Raw genomic sequence first — 18104 nt, 5'->3', positions numbered from 1 at the left:
GCTTCACACAGCCAGTCATGCCACAGTAGAGACAAGCCAAATGGAAGAGCCAACACATGACCAGTGCCAAAGATAAAGAAAAGCTGCTACAGCTCAGTTACCTTGTATATCCATCTTGCTCCCATTGAATCAAGGTCCAAACGTTGTTGACGATGATGACAATGATGATTTTGATGATGATGATGATGATGATTTTAAAGACAATATATTGATGTTTGTTAAATGCATTAAGTTGTCAAAAAAAGCAAATAGCTTGGAGTCAGTTTTCTTTCAGTATGGTTTGAGTCTTTAGCTGATAAATAGTATTTTAGAAATAATTTTCTGTTCTGCATTCTAATTTTCATATGGGTTTTGATTCAGTAGTAGAGCTCTTAAATGTAACAGGACAATTTATTTTTCCCTTAATGCTTATTCATATTTCAGTTATTATACTTGTGTTGTTTTGTTATTGTTCAAACAAATAATCTTTGTTATTCCAGGAGCTGACACCAGTAGAGATTGATTGTGAGTTGCCACCAGTAGAGATTGATTGTGGACCAGCAGAAGTCGTCATTGATGATGATAATAGTGATGGTGATGATGTTATAGTTGTGGAATCTGTCCGATCATTACAGAATCTGCCCGAAGCCTTAAATGAGAACACCTCATCAACAAACAGTCAGCCACATTCAGTGTGTCCAAATGAGCAGTCTGTCACTGAACAGACACCAGTAGCGCAAACCAGTCAGCCTGATTTATCCCCTGCTACGGCAACAAACCATAGAGTTTTTGGTGAACTTAGAACCATTGTTAAATTCTCAGGAGGAAATTCAGGCTGCTCAAATACAAAAACTGATGTAGTGAATGGTTGTATCCTTGATAAAAGGAACAGTGAAGTGCAAAGAGTTCAAGTGCGTGCAGCCGGTACAGGTAAGACTATTCATAGTAATGACACATGAAAGATTTCATGTTGCAAATTGGTTCTATTGATGAGTGGTTCATGGGTACTTACACTGGTAGCAGCAAATGAACTTTAATACATTCTGAGCTACTGCTCATCGTCTGGTTTAAGTACACACTTTCATACTAACTACCACATTGTGGTTATGAGTGGGACAGTGTGTTGTTAAGCTAGAAGAAGAGCATTAACTCAAAACTTAGTAAGTCTCCAAGCTACTAAATTTGTCTACACACCACGCATCAGTTGGCTAAATTCACAACAAGTTAATTGTTGCATTGTGAAGGTTTCTATAGATCTGAAATAATGCATGTGTTCAGATTGTGAGTGCTGTTAGTGTTACACTTTGAACTGCTGGTTCATTTAATACTGTTCAGACAAACCAGGTAGTTATTTCTTTATATGGACTCCCTCACCCCTGCAACAGCTCTCGTTTGGGAATCTGTAAACTGTTGTCAAACCTCAACTTCCTAATAAATGATGATAGAAAGTATTTCTTCCAATAAAAGTAATATTGTGCTTTTGTTACGATAATATAAGAGAACATCACGTTTACAGTGAATGTTAATAAGAGGGTTGGAACTTTAATAGTACACTCCATCTTCAGGCCTTGAGTGGCCTCCCAGGACCATCCGACCACCATGTCATCCTCAGAGGAGGATGCAGATAGGAGGGGCGTGGGGTCAGCACACCACTCTCCCGGTCATTATGATGGTATTCTTGACCGAAGCCGCTACTATTCGGTCAAGAAGCTCCTCAGTTGGCATCATGAGGCTGAGTGCACCCTGAAAAATGGCAGCAGCGCATGGCAGTCCGGATGGTCACCCATCAAAGTGCCGACCACGCCCAACAGCGCTTAACGTTGGTGATCTCACAGGAACCAGTGTATCCACTGTGGCAAGGCTGTTCCCAACTTTAATAGTGGCAACCATTTATTTACAGCTCATACAGAATAGATACATGTTTCAAAATTTTATTGACCTGCAAAGTAGTCACCAGCATTGTGTATAGCCCGTTGCCAGTGATGTGGAAGTCGTAGGATACTCTTAGCAGTGCCATTTGTGTTGACATTTCTAGCAGTGTGGTCTATTGCCTGACAAATTTGTAGCTGTTCTGAAGCGAATACTGTGAAGCATTTCCTTCAGTTTAGAAATTGAGTTGAACACACGAGGGCTGAAGTCAGGGGTTTGCAGTAGGTGGTATAGCACTTCGCAGTCCCGTCAGTCAATCAAATCGGTAACAGCTTGCACTGTATGTGCTTGAGCATGGCCCTGAAAAATGATGGTCAGGTCCTGCAGAAAGTGTCATCAATTCTGTCTCTAAGCTGGTTGTTGGTTGTGTTCCATATGACCTATGGGAAGGTTAGCACAGGATGGGACCTTCCTGGTTCCTATAGCAATATATCTGATTTGTTTGTGGGCCTGATCATTAGAAGTGAAAAATGAAGTAGTTCTGGGTCGTTTAACTTAGCTAGGATGACAGTAAATGAGGTTTTAGGAAGACATTCAGTTGGCCCCTGGGAGAGGTAGTGTTTTTACGGCTGTGAAGTGTGTGTGTGTGTGTGTGTGTGTGTGTGTGTGTGTGTGTGAGAGAGAGAGAGAGAGAGAGATACGTGTGTTAATTGATGTTGCAGTGATGGTAACAAGGAGGATACCAAGGGTAAGAGGGATAGGAATTGATTTGAGATTTCCCAGTAAGTGATTTGTGCCTTTTTTTATAGAATGGAAGGCTTTATGTGATTGGAGGTGCTTACCAACTTTTTGTGATCAATTCTCATTTTTTGTTGTACTCATAAATATTTATATTTCTATCCCAGTACCAAATCATCAGTAATCTCAACTTTATCATTTGCTATTTCTACTTGTTGGCCTTTGTGAGTATTAACAGTGTGTCATGTTTCGAGAATCTAAGTGATATGTTGATATTGTCAGTAAATTTTTTATTCCTGTTATCAAAGATTGCAGCTTATATAACATGATATATGTGCAATAAATGAATAATACAGTTATGGTTTCTCTTTTTGCACCAATTTCTGTTTTCTTTCAATAGTGTTGACAGAGGATTTAAGATCAAGCAGAATCACAAAGGGAATAATGAGTTCCCCAGGAATATTTCCCTTGTAAAAGAAATTATCCTGATGACTTCAGTTTTGACATAAAGATAACAGTTGATTCTTTGTATTTCTGGTGTCTTTTGGGCTCAAATCATAATGAACTGAATCAAGGGCCTTGGTCTACACAACATAAGATACATGGTGATTGCACTTCTTAATGTGCACGTGTTTTAGATGGTGAAAGAAAAAATCAGAGTGTTAATATTTACCATCTGAGTTTTCTCTTCAATTTTTCAGTGATGTGTAGACTGACAAGTGAAGTCAATACACTATGTGATCAAAAGTATCCGGACACCCCAAAAAACATATGTTTTTCATATTAGGTGCCACCTACTGCCAGGTACTCCATATCAGTGACCTCAGTAGTCATTAGACATTGTGAGAGAGCAGAATGTGGTGCTCCGCGGAACTCGTGGACTTCGAACGTGGTCAGGTGATTGGATGTCACTTATGTCATACATCTGTATGCGAGATTTCCACACTCCTAAACATCCCTAGGTCCACTGTTCCCGATGTGATACTGAAGTGGAAATTTGAAGGGACATGTATAGCACAAAAGCATAGAAGCCGATCTTGTCTGTTGACTCACAGAGACTCCCGACAGTTGAAGAGGGTCGTAATGTGTAATAGGCAACATCTATCTATCACACAGGTATTCCAGACTGTATCAGGGTCCACTGCAAGTACTATGACAGTTAGGTGGGAGGTGAGAAAACATGGATTTCATGGTTGAGGGGCTGTTCATAAGCCACATGTCACGCCGGTAAATGCCAAATGATGCCTCGCTTGGTGTAAGGAGCGTAAACATTGGACGATTGAACAATGAAAAAACATTGTGTTGAGAGACAAATCATGATACGCAATGTGGCGATCCACTGGCAGGATGTGGGTATGGCGAAGCCCGGTGAATGTCATCTTGCAGCGTGTGTAGTGTCAACAGTAAAATTCGGAGGTAGTGGTGTTATTGTGTAGTCGTGTTTTTCATGGAGGGGGCCTTGTGCACCCCTTGTTGTTTCGCATGGCACTATCACAGGGTTTTAAGCACCTCCTTGCTTCCCACCGTTGAAGAGCAATTTGGGGATGGTGATTGTGTCTTTCAAAACAGGACTGAGCACGTGTTTGTTATGGACGGCCTTTGGCGGAGTGGTTGCACAACAATGACATCCCTGTAATGGACTGGCCTGCACAGAGTCCGGACCTGAAGTCTATTGAACACCTTTGGGATGTTTTGGAATGCTGACTTCATGCCAGGCCTCACAGACCGACATCGATACCTCTCCTCAGTGCAGGACTCCATGAAGAATGGTCTGCCATTTCCAAAGAAATCTTCCAGAACCGGATTGAATGTATACCTGCAAGAGTGGCAGCTGTCATCAACGCTAAGGGTGGGCCAACACTATATTGAATTCCAGCATTACTGATGGAGGGCGCCACGAACTCGTAAGTCATTTTCAGCCAGGTGTCCATGTACTTTTGATCATATAGTGTATCAGTCACAGCAGCACAGAAGGTAGCCAGTGAAACTGTCCAAATTCCCAATCATCATTGAAATACTATTTCAGGGTATTTTCCACGTTTTCTTATAGCTTTAGAACAACATGCTTGTTTTTTGGCATACAGGTGTTTTAAATGGAACAGGATGATATCAACAGGTTAACAGATTACTGAATTTGTACTCAACATCATTTATTTCTGCTGGTTTAGAGATATCCATAATCAGCTCAGTATTCAGCTGCTGTGAGTAATGAGTGGTAAATGTACATTCTTCATACACAAGTTCCTTTTTGAGTGAAATACTACCTATTTCTTTATATTTGCTCTCAAATTCAGCTTTGTTGGATACTTATATTCAGAAAAAGATTTCTTTTCTGTGAAAGATTTTGTTCAGCAATTGTTTGCGTAGGGTGTGATTCACAAATTCCGCATTGAAGAGGTGCCTTACACATTTTTTCTCATTTTTACTTAGTACATCTCACTTCGTCATTGCAGCCTTCACTTGACATTGGTGAGTGGGTGACAAATTGATCGAAAGTTCTTCAGGCTTTCCGGCACTCTGTTGACATTTTGAAAAAAAACGGGACTTAGCCGGATGTTTGTGTTGTTCCCGCTTACCTCCTGAGAAAGCACCTGAAGAAGACAGCAAGTTATGCCATCAAAATATTGTGTGAGAATTGTGAGAATGGTGTGAATGTCCAGCAGAAGCCCTGTCCCCCCCCCCTTCAAAATGTCAGATCAAAAGTTGATATGGAAAATGTTCATATCAACAAATGTAACGTTTTATCAATATACAGGCAGAGAGAACTTTTACTCGATGATTACACGATTGCAGAACAAACGCTGGAAGGAATTACTTCCATAAAATATCCAGGAGTATGTATATGGGACAGTTTTAAGTGGGACAACCACATAAAATTAATCACAGGCAAGGCAAATATCAGACTGAGATTGATTGGAAGAATCCTTAGGAAATGTAGCCCGTCAACAAAGATAGTAGTTTATAAAACACTTGTTCAATCAATATTTGAATATTGCACATCAATCTGGGATCTGTACCAGATAGGATTGATAGAGGAAATAGAGAAAATCCAAAGAACACATTCCATGTTCATATAGTAAGCATGAAAGCATTGCAGAGATTCTCACTCAACTCCAACGGCAGACACTACAAGAGAGGTGTTCTGCATAACTGTATGGTCTACTGTTAAAGTTCCAAGAATGAACATTCCTGGAAAAGTCAACCAACATATTGATTCCTCTGCATATATATTGTGGCAGTGTTAATAATACACAGAGACTGGTTGCTGTTTTCTTCTTTGCAAAAATGAAAGTGTAAAGACTGTCTTGTAAAGACTTATTTCTAATAAAATATTTATTTTCCAATTTGTCTTTTTTATATGGAGAGTAGAGTAATTCTGTGGTATTGGAATACCTTCTGAGTTTTTTTGGATCAGATCAACTATGTACAAACAGAGATACATTGTTTTTTTTATTTTTTTCATTTTACTGACAATTATAGATTTGGCACTTAGATTTCCCATTTGTACTCTTCAGATGATTTTGAACTTGCCAGGGTACTTTCATTCAGTTGTTAATTGTGGCGCAGAACTTCTTGCAAGACCCTCAGACGTCCCTTGTGAATTGAGACTGTGATAAAGAAAAGATACCATTCCGTAAATTGTTTTGAGAAACATCTACTGTTACCCATGTTCGTCACCCAAATTTTTATCCTAGCTTGACTAGTTTAAAGTATCTGGCAATTGTTTATGTTAGTGGAGTATCTTGTTTTACGACTCAACTGTGATAATATCCTTGAACATTATATGATGTACAGCAGCACTGTAAGGCACAGCAGTAACATGAGCAGCTTTTGGATGTGATTGTGCAACACTTTAATTATCAGAAACATGGTGGCAACTTGTAACACTATCAGACAAAAATATGATACTATTACAAATAAGTTGGACTAGAATTTCTGTTAAGTAAGTGTTTATATCAAGTTGTTGATATTATGTTGTCAAAATCCGGTACATCAGGTTTAATCAACATAAATATAAAACTGTGTACCATTTTATGGTTATGTAATTATTAACTGTCAGAAATGTAAAATGTCTATTCAGGTATAACTTTTCAGGCATTAGTAGGTTACTCATACCGAGAAGAAAATTTATTATTTGGAAAGAGGGGAATTAACATACACATTAAAAATTGTTTCCTTTATGAAATGCTTTCAACATACTGTGATGCCGTAACAGAAGGATTCACTCCTCTCAAAGATCTGAGAAACGTAAATATCATCTGTTATTGTAAATTTATGGAACGCTATAAAGTTTTTCAGTTCAGGTGATATATAAGGGGCATTCAAATGAAACCTGGTCTCTAGTGTAAAGTAACGGTAACGATTTTATTAACTCAAAAATGTAGTACACATTACTCAAAAATGGCCGCCAAAACTGTAGGCACATTTATCCCATTGCGACACTAGTTGGTTGACACCATCCTTGAAGAAAGCTAGTAGGCTGCTGTCAGATCCAGGCCTGGAGCCAGTCACAAGCTTTGTTGTCCATTGCAAATCAATATCCACGAATAGCTTGTTTTAGAGATCCAAACACATGAAAGTCACACGGAAAAAGGTCGGACTGTACGGTGGATGTTCCAGCATTTTCCACTGAAACCACTGCAACTTTTGTGCCTTTTTTTTTTATAGAATGGGAGGCTTTATGTGATTGGAGGTGCTGACCAACTTTTTGTGATCAATTCTCATGTTTATCATGCAGGAGGATGACGCCATTGGACAACATGCCTCGGCATTTTGACTTGATGGCTCATCTAAGGTTCTGTAGAGTGGCTTGATAACGCTGGGCATTGATGGTGGTTCCCCGTTCCAGGAAGTCGACAAGGAGTGGGTCCTTGTGGTCAAAAAAGGACCTTACCAGAACTGGTGTGTGTGGCCTTGGATTTCTTTGGAGGTGGCGAAGTTGCAGGTTTCTACTGCTTGCTCTGACGCTTGCTTTCCGGTTCAAAATGGTGACATGTTTCATCACCTGTAACAATATATGACAGGAAGCCGTATTCCTCCTCATGACAACGTTGCAGATGACTCGAAGACAGCGCCATTCGATTATTGTGCTGTTCAGTGGTCAGTTGGTGGGGAACCCACTGCACACAGATTTTTCGAAAGTTCAAGTGTTGATGCATTTTGGTGTAGGTGGTGCCTAAGGCAATAACCATTAACTGATGGATTTCATCCATGGCTATTCTGCAGGAGTCCAAGACTAAAAGCATTCACTTCCGCAACCATTCCCGGTGTGATGACTTCTCGTTGTTCCTGTTTACTCACCTGCATGTTCAGTAGTGGACGATAACTTGTGTGACCATCTTTTCTTCGGCGCGAAACCACACTAGCACAATGCAACACCAAACAGTGTGCACACGTCAGTCTCTCTACCAATAGATTGCGCCATCATACCTACAGTTACGTGGTGCCACCTCACGTTTAAGGCAAAGGTAGATGCACTGACCAGGTTTCATTTGAATGAACCTCATATTTTTTTGATGCAGAATATTTTTATGCATGCGTGCAGGATCTTCATTGTTATTCAAAGTTATTACAGAGGTTGTGAAGAAATGCATTGTGTGTTTTATGTAGCACATTTTCTTTTGTTTCAGGTGAAATGGTGAGAGGTAGCTACACAAAGGCTTCAGGAAAGGAGTCATCAGCTGTAAGTAGTTTTGGTTTAAACATTTTTCGTGCAAAATATGAAAAAAAAGCTATGTATATTAGAGAACAAAATCAGTGGAGGAGGAGAGGTTTCATTTTTTGTAAAAATGTGTTGCAACCAAATGTAACATGGTTAGATACATATTTCAGTTATCTTTTAAAAGGTTTTCATAAATTAAAAAAATGTACATGTAAATAAAGGTAGCAGGAAACGTATACTTTCCATGAATTTTCATCGTTTCCCACTTACTCACAGATGTTGCAATGTGTTAATGTATTTTGTTTATATTTTTTTGTTTCAGCATACCAGTTTATTTCTGTTTTATCAGATTAACCATTTGAATTACTAAGTTCTATGACAGAAACAGGAATTATTGACCCTGTGCTTGACTTCATCCAAAGTTCTACACCCGATATTATCTTTTGGGCTGTTATCTTCTTATTCTGACAGCACACCCCACAAGATCAGATTAGGGGGATCACATGTTACTGACTGACTCCCATGTTGTCCCGTGACATCATTGGATGTCCGGCGTGGCACATGGTTAGCACATCATCATGTGTAGAATATAACTTTTAAGTCATATTTTTAAATTATATTTTAGATAAACATGGCAATGTACCACAGTGTACATAGATGGCTCAAAACAAGAAGACACACTAGGTTGCTCAGCAGTCCTACCTGACTACATCTACAAGTTTTGACTTTGCAGAAGTTTACTGTACTGACTGTAAAATGCCATGGGATCTTTAAGGTGCTGAAGCATACATTATTAAGGAAAGAAATTTCATGTGGGTTCTGATTCTTTCAATGACCCTACAAGTGCTATGGGTAATGTGTGGCACAGAAAATGATCCAAAACATACAGGACAACCTCATTGTACAATAATAGGAGAAGGATTTAGGATGCACTTAGGCTGCTGTACTTCTAGGTAGGTGTCAGAGACAATTCTTTCTGTAATCTCTTTTTTTTCTAGTCCAGGCGCTGGAAAGCTTTTTTAATTTGCAATGTCATAATGGAGGCGCTGTCTTCTAGGAAACGTGGGTTGAATTCTTCAACAGATGTGGAACAGGGAGGGGTATTTTGCACAGGTGTGAGAAAGTATACAGACACAAGGTTTGACTGCAAGGTGTAAAACAAGAAGTGTAAAACAATAATACTATCCTTTTACCCTTTTTGTTTCAGACTCTGTTTCTTTTGATGCAGGTTTTGATGGGTAATTTCCTTTTCTTCTGATCATATGCCCCCCACGCAAGTGCACGCACACCCACCCACCCATCCGCACACACAGTGAGAGAGTGAGTGAGAGAGAGAGAGAGAGAGAGAGAGAGAGAGAGCGAGAGAGAGAGCGAGAGAGAGAGAGAGAGAGAGGAAGAAGAAGAAGAAGAAGAAGAAGAAGAAGAATCGAACATTCTTAATGCTTGATACACAAGCTTTCCTTTCTGGGTATGCAAACCGCACTTAAGTTGTTCCTGTGACGGCAGTTGGTAATGACTTGTGCATTGGTAATATTTCTGTGTAGTGGGGTGTTGAAATGTTGATTGCAGTCAGTCGACTCCTGAATATTTTTTGAAAAGGTGTTTTGTAACACGTTCTCAGTCATAGATATTTGTAGACATTCAATCAGAGTTGACACTGAATATGGGCATTGTAATTGACCTCTAGTTTTTCCACTGGTTTCTTATCCAGATGCAGTAAGGCAGTGGAGGAGCAGGGTTGAATATGCAGTCTGCCATACAGAGAAGTTTTCTGCTGTCTCCCTAAAACACAGTAAGACAAAAGCAGGTTATTTCATTTGAATAAGGTCACAGTTTCCTGCCCTGCACCTATCCAGTCCAAATCTCTAATGATCTGGCTTAAGTGAACTTGTCATAGGCCGGCCGTTGTGACCGAGTGGTTCTAGGCACTTCAGTCCGGAACCGTGCTGCTGCTACCGTCGCAGGTTTGAATCCTGCCTCGGGCATGGATGTGTGTGATGTCCTTAGGTTAGTTAGGTTTAAGTAGTTCTAAGTCTAGGGGACTGTTGACCTCAGATGTTAAGTCCCATAATGCTTAGAGCCATTTGAACCATTTGAACTTGTCATAAAAGGAACTTCGTGATTCAATCTTCCTTACTTCCTTCCAACATGTTGAGCATTGTATCTATTTCTATTTATTTCAGACATTGTAACTATTTCATAATCATTTTCTGCAAACAGCAGAGCAAATTACAGCTATTTTCTGATTGAAATGAAGTAATTTGTTGCACACACATTAACAATATAAAACAGCAACTAAAACTTCTTGTACAAAACATTATATGGAATAAAAAAGCTCAGTCTCCATAGGACCCAAAGGATTGGTATCAGTTAGCTGTTTAAACAGATATGCAATGAAGCCGTGCAGATTTGTATGAACATTTGTTACGTCAGTATCTCCTAATTATTGCAGTATTCACATTATCAGTTTTGACCATTTATTGCTGTCTTCAGGTGTGATAACTAATCAACAAACATCTTTGTCATAATATATAAAAACACAGGTTATATGCATGCTGAACATCATGAAATGGTATAAAATATGTCAATGAATTGCGCCGTATCGTCCCTTGATAAAAGAAAGACAGTTATTCATTCTGAATTGTGGCAGCTCCTGTTTTAACACCACCACAGAAGAGTAAAGTAATTGTTTCTGAAATATTTGTACAACCCTTTAACTATACACAATTTATTTTCATTTACGTGTGTGCTTAGTTGTTTAATTAGTAAATTCTTGCAGTTTTTTGTGTGTGTGAGACACAGTCAGTATGGATAGTTGTTGTGAATGCTGTGGTCAGATGCAGGCTGAGTCAGCGACCCTTTGTTCACAGCTTCAGACGGCGCTGGTATTGGTCATGCAGCTTGTGGTTTATGCCAATGGATGTCACTGTGTGTGTGTGGGGGGGGGGGGGGGGGGGATACCCGGATCCAAGGGAGGTGCAGCATGTCACATGTTTTCCTGATCAGTCTACTAAAGTGGCTGCTGCGGTTAGTGCCCACACTGAGGTTGACCGCTTGCCTTTGATTGAGTGAGAGGTCTTTCCAAAGTGCAATAGGCAGAGAAAGACTTTTGCAAGGGGGTTATGATTGACATGCCTCCCAGGTTCATTTGACAATCATGTTTCAGATGCTATCTGCTGTTGATAAAGATCCTGAGCCAGATGCAGTTGCTTGTCCTGTTTCAGAGGAATAATCTCTGTAGTCGCATGAACTTTACATTGTAATCAGAATAACACAGGCACTGCGATATTATATATAATCCTTTTTGATGTGGATACCATACCCTGCGACAACACTGCAGGAGAGGCTGGACAAGTGTAGTGCAAGCAGTCTCATTTTTTTAGTTCTGTTGCATCTTCTAATTCCTCTGCCAATAAACACAATCTTCGGTTTGCTTACCGCACAAACTTACCGATGTGATTGTTCCACGTTTCAGTTGTTTGTAATTGTAATCTCTAAGTATTGAGGAGAACTGCTAGCCTTTTGATTTGTGTAATTTATCAGGTAACCAAAATTTAACGGATTCATTATAGTACTGATGTGGCTGACTTCACGCTTTTCCTGTAGAGCCAGTTGCCACTTACCACATCATACAGATATCTTGTCTAAATCCTGTTGCAATTGTTTTTGATCTTATGATGAATTTATGAGGTGGTAAATGACGCTCATCGTCTGTAAACAATCTAAGAGGGCTGCTCAGATGGTCTCCTAAATATTTTATATAGATTAGGAATAGAAGAGGCCCTGTAGCACTTCCTTGGAGAATGCCAGATATCACTTCTATTATATCTGATGACTTTCTGTCAGTTACTGTGAACAGTGACCTTCCTGACAGGAAATCATGAATCCAGTGAGTGATTGCTAAGTGTGTAGCAATTGTATTAGCATGCTCTGAAGAGCCTGTTTCATGTGAAATCATCCGGTGGCCATTGTCCTCATCTCACAGATGTTTTAGAAAATTTGGCGTAAAAAGGTTTATAATGAAAGAGGATTACAATAAATTTCCAGAATTTTTTGATCAAAATAGGCGCACAATTTGATTAGAAATCTCATGGGAGGAATGGTGTTGAAAGCCTTCTGGTAATCTAGAAATACGGAATCAATTTGAGATCCTTTGTTGATAGCACTCATTACTTCGTGCAAATAAATGCCTAGTCGTTCTTCAAAAGAACAATATTTTCTGGATCCATGTTGACCTTATGTAACTAGATAATGTTCTTTGAGGTAATTCATAATATTCCAACACAGTATATATTCCAAAATCCTACTGCAAATTGATGTCAGTGATATGATCTGTAATTCAGCAGAGTCCTGTTTCCTGTCTTGAGTATTGGTGTGGCGTGTGCAACTTTCCAATCTTTAGGTATGGATCATTTGATGATTGAAAGGAAAAATACGATTGCCAAGTGGAGCTATTGTATTAGCAGTTTATGAAGGGCCTGTTTTACATGAAATCATACAGTGGCCATTGCCCTCATATCACAAATGAAAATTTGGTATACAGAAGTACATAATGAAAGGGGGTTGTAATAATATTTCCAGGATTTTTTGATCCAGACTACACTTAAGAGGCCAATTTGAAGCATGGGTCATGGTTACAAACTGGCGTCTAGAGACAAGGTGGCACGTAAGTTTGTAAACACCATAACATTTTTTTATTTATGAATAAATTTTATTCAGTTTTATGTCATTGGAAAGATATGGGAGTCAACTACATCTTAAAAATATTAAGTACTGTTAATTTTTCATTTAAATACATTCTTAAGACAAAAAAAAAAAAAAAAAACACATCTCGAAGGAATTATCTGAGTGGGATGGAAATCAGTAGATGTGACATACGTATACAGACAAACAAAAGAGTACAGTTTCAGAAAAATTTGACGATTTATTCAAGAGAAAGAGCTTCACAAATTGAAAATGTCAATAATGCATTGGTCTACGTCTGGCCCTTATGCAAATATCCTCATGTGGGATATTGTGCCAAATTCAGTCCAATTGGCGGGTTAGACCATCAAAATTTTGAGCTGGTTGGAGTGTCAACCCATAATTCTCCAGATGTTCTCAGTTGGGGAAGAGATCGGGAAACCTTGCTAGGCAAGGTAGGGTTTGGTGAGCATGAAGACAAGCGGTAGACAATCCTTGACTTCATTTCAGCAAGAAGCCTGCCTGCACATGGTGAAGGTTTCTATTTGTTCAACCAGCTCAGGATTTTGACAACTCCACCAGTCAATGCCAAGCCAAATAAATGTGTGCATAAGGGCCAGAGGTGGACCACTGCATTATGGCTTGCTCAGTTTGTGAAGCTCTTTTTCTTGAATAAATCATACAGTTTTCCTGAACTTGTAATCGTTTATTTGTCTCCACATCATGTGTATCACATGTACTGATTTCCATCCCATTTGGGTAATTCCTCTGTGGTGAATACATGCGCGCGCGCGTGCGTGTGTGTGTGTGTGTGTGTGTGTGTGTGTGTGTGTGTGTGTGTGTGTTTCCTTTCTTAGAGTATATTTACAAATCACTAATGAAAGTCATTTCTAAAATTTCTTTTTTTTTTAATTTTAGGAATCTTTTTCATGAAAATCAAATGCTCCACTATCATAACTTTTGTTTCACATAATGCCATAATGCCTCTTGTTATGCTTTTCAACTAACGGAAATGAGAAGGTGTTTCTCCTTTCTTGCTAGGTTTATTACTTTTTTCAATAAAGCTATAATGATTGTTGATTCTGAGACTAAACAACAATACTTGAAACAACAATGAAAAATACTGACTCTTTCCTGTTTCCCCTTACACATTCTTCATAATGCTGCTTTGACTAATTGGTGTGTCAGAAAAAGTATAAATGGTCCTGCTCTTTATTGCAGCTTACAAACTCGATGTAGAAATCATGATGTAAAGCAAATGTTTTGTAGGTTTTGTTTCTGCAGAGGTGTGCCAGATGGAAAGTAATAGTAGCAAAGAGATTGATTTAATGGACACGACCAATCTGAATCGAACTAATATTGAATTACTGAAGTGACGAAGCATTGTGAAAACACTGAAAGTGTTCATTCTTTTTATTAGACTGAACACACAGCTAAAGAAATTACTGTGAACCATCGAAGTAGCATGGAAAATGACTGTTCAGAAATCATTGAAAGTTTATCACAGTAACAAAGTATAAAAGTGTTGGGCTTAGTCCATTAAGCTTTGTATAACATGCTGTAAGCCAATTTTGTTTCCTGCATTATATAGCCTGCCAGGGATGGATGAATATGATGTCGAAGAGCCAGTGTATATACCAGGTCCATCCACAACCCCAGAAAAATTTATTGAAAGTTATGAATTACTTAAACTGTCACAATTTAAAGTTACCAAAGTACACAAGACAGCTGCCCAGAATATATTTGATCCTAGTCTTGTCTTAGCATTAAAATTCCAGCAAGCAGCATCAGTAATGATTCATGTTCCAGTGGAAAATTTGTCTGAAGAACATGGCAGTGCTGAGTATGCAGGCTGTAGTACTTTAAATCAAAAATTTCCAAGAGAAATTTAGCTGAAGCTTTGTTAAAAAAAAACAACAACAACAGCAACAACGACCCTGTAGAATGTAGACCTTTACCAAAAAGCTATGCAAAAACATTCTATGTTTTCCAGAAAACTGCACTCTCATCTATGTACTTTAACAAATACCACACACTGTACACTATAAAAACTTTAAGAACTTAGTAAATTTGTAACATAACAAGCTAGACGCAGGGCTAAATTCAGAATGGAATTTTTTTGCCACTAGTCATGGCAGAAATGCGTGTGATAGAGCTGGTGGTACTATCAAATATTTAGCCACCAGAGCAAGTATACGATACCCATTGACGGTCACCTTTTAGGTCCAAAAGATATGTTTACAATTGTAAAGTCTATGTTCCAGGAATACAGACGTTTTATATTATGACAAAGGAGGTAACAAAATTCACAAATACATTACAACAATGATGTGAGTCTGGTTCTACCATTCCTGGGACAAGACTTAATGATTTTTTCCAAATGACTGAATGAAAACAGATTGCTGATAGAGCATATTTCATCATATGCTAAATGCATACAAGTTCATATTGGGCTTCAAAACAAGGCCTCTTATCACTATTAAAGAAAAAACATGTACAACAGAGCTCTCTGTGATAACTAATGGTGACTTGGAAAAATTATAGAGATCAGTGGAGGACATAGATATGCAAATTTACGTAAGCCAGCCAAGAGCAACAAATGAAACAAGTATATTTTTATTTATATTCTTTCAGTTTAGAATCACTAAAGAGAACAAACACTCTTCTGATTATTTTTCATGTTGTAAAGTATGATGCTGAGAAACAAAAATGAAGATGGTGAAACTTTTGATTTTGGTAAACAAAAGTTTCAAAATTAGCAGAAAAATTATCTTGAGAAATGACTTTCATTATAATTTGTAAATATTTGCATGCATAATTATAGTGTTTGAATAATTTTATATGTTATGTGGCCCTTTTATCTATACAATGAAGCTGTATAAAATTATTCATAAAAATTTTATAGTGGTTGCAAACTTTTATCTCACCTTTTCTACAAACGCCAGTCTGTGAAAATAAACCGAATTCCAAAATTATGTCTTAGCTACAATTTTGATTAAAACATTCAGGAAAAAGTATTTTGCTATCTTTCATTATATGCCTTCTGTAGCTAATTTTTTACATACTACTGTGACATGAGGTTAACAGGATTTGGTTATTTTGGATTATTTCAAATGAAATTAGGTGAAATGAACCTAATTGGCATATAATCTCAGGATTTCCACATGTTCTGGAAATCAGGGAATATGAAATGTATCATGGAAATTTGAAAAAAAAAAAACACTGGGAAAATCTTGTTTTTGTCTCAGTATATTAAATGGTTTGTTTACCAAGATATCATGTGTTGTCACTGGATGGGCGCAGCTGAGTACATGCGCCTCTTTCCTACTCCCTCTCCCCTTCTTACCACTCTCCTCAGCTTGGAGCCAGTGCTGCCACCACTTCCTGCCACTAGCCTAGCAGCTACCGACGAGAGGCAGGGAGGCAGGAGGAGTGGTTGTTTGGATCTGATTCTTAGAGATTGTTGATGCAACGGCCAGAGATGGTGGTCATGTCTGCATGAGTTGTGTCTTGGTGACTGTGTGAGTATGTGTATGCTCTTGTTTTCTGACAAAGGGTAGGGCCGAAAATTTAGCTGTTAGAATGTGATTGTCTTTTCTGTGTGCCTGTCTGTGACTCAGCGATCATCTTTACGGTGAATTGCTACCTATCTTCATTAGTGTTGATTCTCATAGTATTTGTGCAAGTTATCTGTTGCATGGATTGATCAACAAGATCTCATTTCGTCGACATTGTGTCTGTGATACGCGAATAGCTGGTCACAGGAATGGACTTCCACGACGGGCCACAATCATGGGCCATTTCTGTGGGTATCTCTAACGGATTGGGCCTGCCGATCTGAAGCCCATCGTTTTCCACTAACTTGAAAGCCCTGCCTATCGGATATAGTCTCACCAATCTGCCTGCAGTCTGGGTCTGTTTATGTATGGAATAATATGGTGGGTTTTCGTGTTTTATCCACAGGCCCAGGACTGCAGTGCTCCTTGCCAGGCCAGAAACAATGGATTTCAGGAATTGCATCTATCTCACCACAAGTACATTCTACAGTGTGGCTGGCATATTATAGACATTTTATTTATTCTAGTACATTTTGGCGCTTCGAAAATAATTTATATATTAGAAAGTATGGACGATAACAAGAACATTGTGGCAGTCAGTTGCGGTTTGTATGCTATATAATCATATATTTCTCATAAGAAAAATCAGACAATACCTGTAAAATAATAGACATGACACAGTGACAAATAACTGACCATGAGAACATAGCAGAACCAACATTTTCTTGGTGGTCACCTACATTGTTGGTTTACACAACTCTTCCATGCTTTACACTTCTTTCAAGAGGCCTATTTTTTTCTGAGGTTATTTCTGAAATCAGTGAAGGTATTTTAAATCTGTTTTGTGACTCCAAGGAAATGCGTATTTTTGTCACAAATGTGTTACATTTTATTGAAATAAAATAACAACGTGGTCTTAATATAACACACGTACCATTTACCTTGCTTTCTCTATCTCAAAACAGTTACTTATAAAAGATGTTGATGTTACTACTTAAGATTTTTGCTCACACAGGGGAGAAATCTACCACGGGGCCCCAGCCTTAGCAGCATCTTTTCCCATCTGTGCTGCATATCTATCCTCTTGCTATTCTTTTCCCCCCTCCCTTGGGGAACATGTCTGGGGTGTTTTTGGGAATGTTCTTCACTGTCTGTAGTTGACATTAGAACAGTCTCGCCACTATCATTCATTCCTTTTTTCTTTCTTCATTCACCTTCTCATATCCTTCCTCTGCTTTGGCATTTGAGGCTCTTCTTTTTTTTTCTTTTTCTTCCTTGTGCACTCTTGAATTCAGGCCCAAATGTCTGACACTTAACAGGTGACTAGGTAGCGCATAATTCCCAGCCCCATGTTGAAAGGTAGGGTTCGCACATACACCTTGGTACAGGTTAGGCCCAGGGAGTGGTAATTTCCTGAGCTGCTGCCTTCCCAAATTGCCGATTGGTCCTTCTGTCAGTTGTTATGGAGGTGTGAACAATCACCTAAGGTGGTTATGCCCCCATGTGAAGGGGGTCCCCCAGTTGGAAGGAGCATGCCATCAGAGACGCTGGCAATCGTGGGGGATTTTCTCGCAGTGAGCCAATCATCTTCACAATCACAATCTACAAAATGTAAA

The 18104-nt window shown here is 38.8% G+C and overlaps 1 protein-coding gene across 1 annotated transcript in view; it reads left to right on the top strand.

The window, feature by feature from the left end:
* LOC124712380 overlaps positions 1–18104 on the top strand; it is a 167957-nt gene that overhangs the window by 130005 nt on the left and 19848 nt on the right. Inside the window, exons 7-8 of the mRNA XM_047242676.1 lie at positions 480–909; positions 8217–8269. Coding sequence (XP_047098632.1) covers positions 480–909; positions 8217–8269 — 483 coding nt within the window. The remainder of the gene's footprint in view (positions 1–479; positions 910–8216; positions 8270–18104) is intronic.

The sequence above is a fragment of the Schistocerca piceifrons genome, chromosome 8 (genome assembly GCF_021461385.2).
Source record: "Schistocerca piceifrons isolate TAMUIC-IGC-003096 chromosome 8, iqSchPice1.1, whole genome shotgun sequence".
NCBI lineage: Eukaryota > Metazoa > Arthropoda > Insecta > Orthoptera > Acrididae > Schistocerca > Schistocerca piceifrons.
This window is presented reverse-complemented; position numbering and strand designations above follow the sequence as displayed.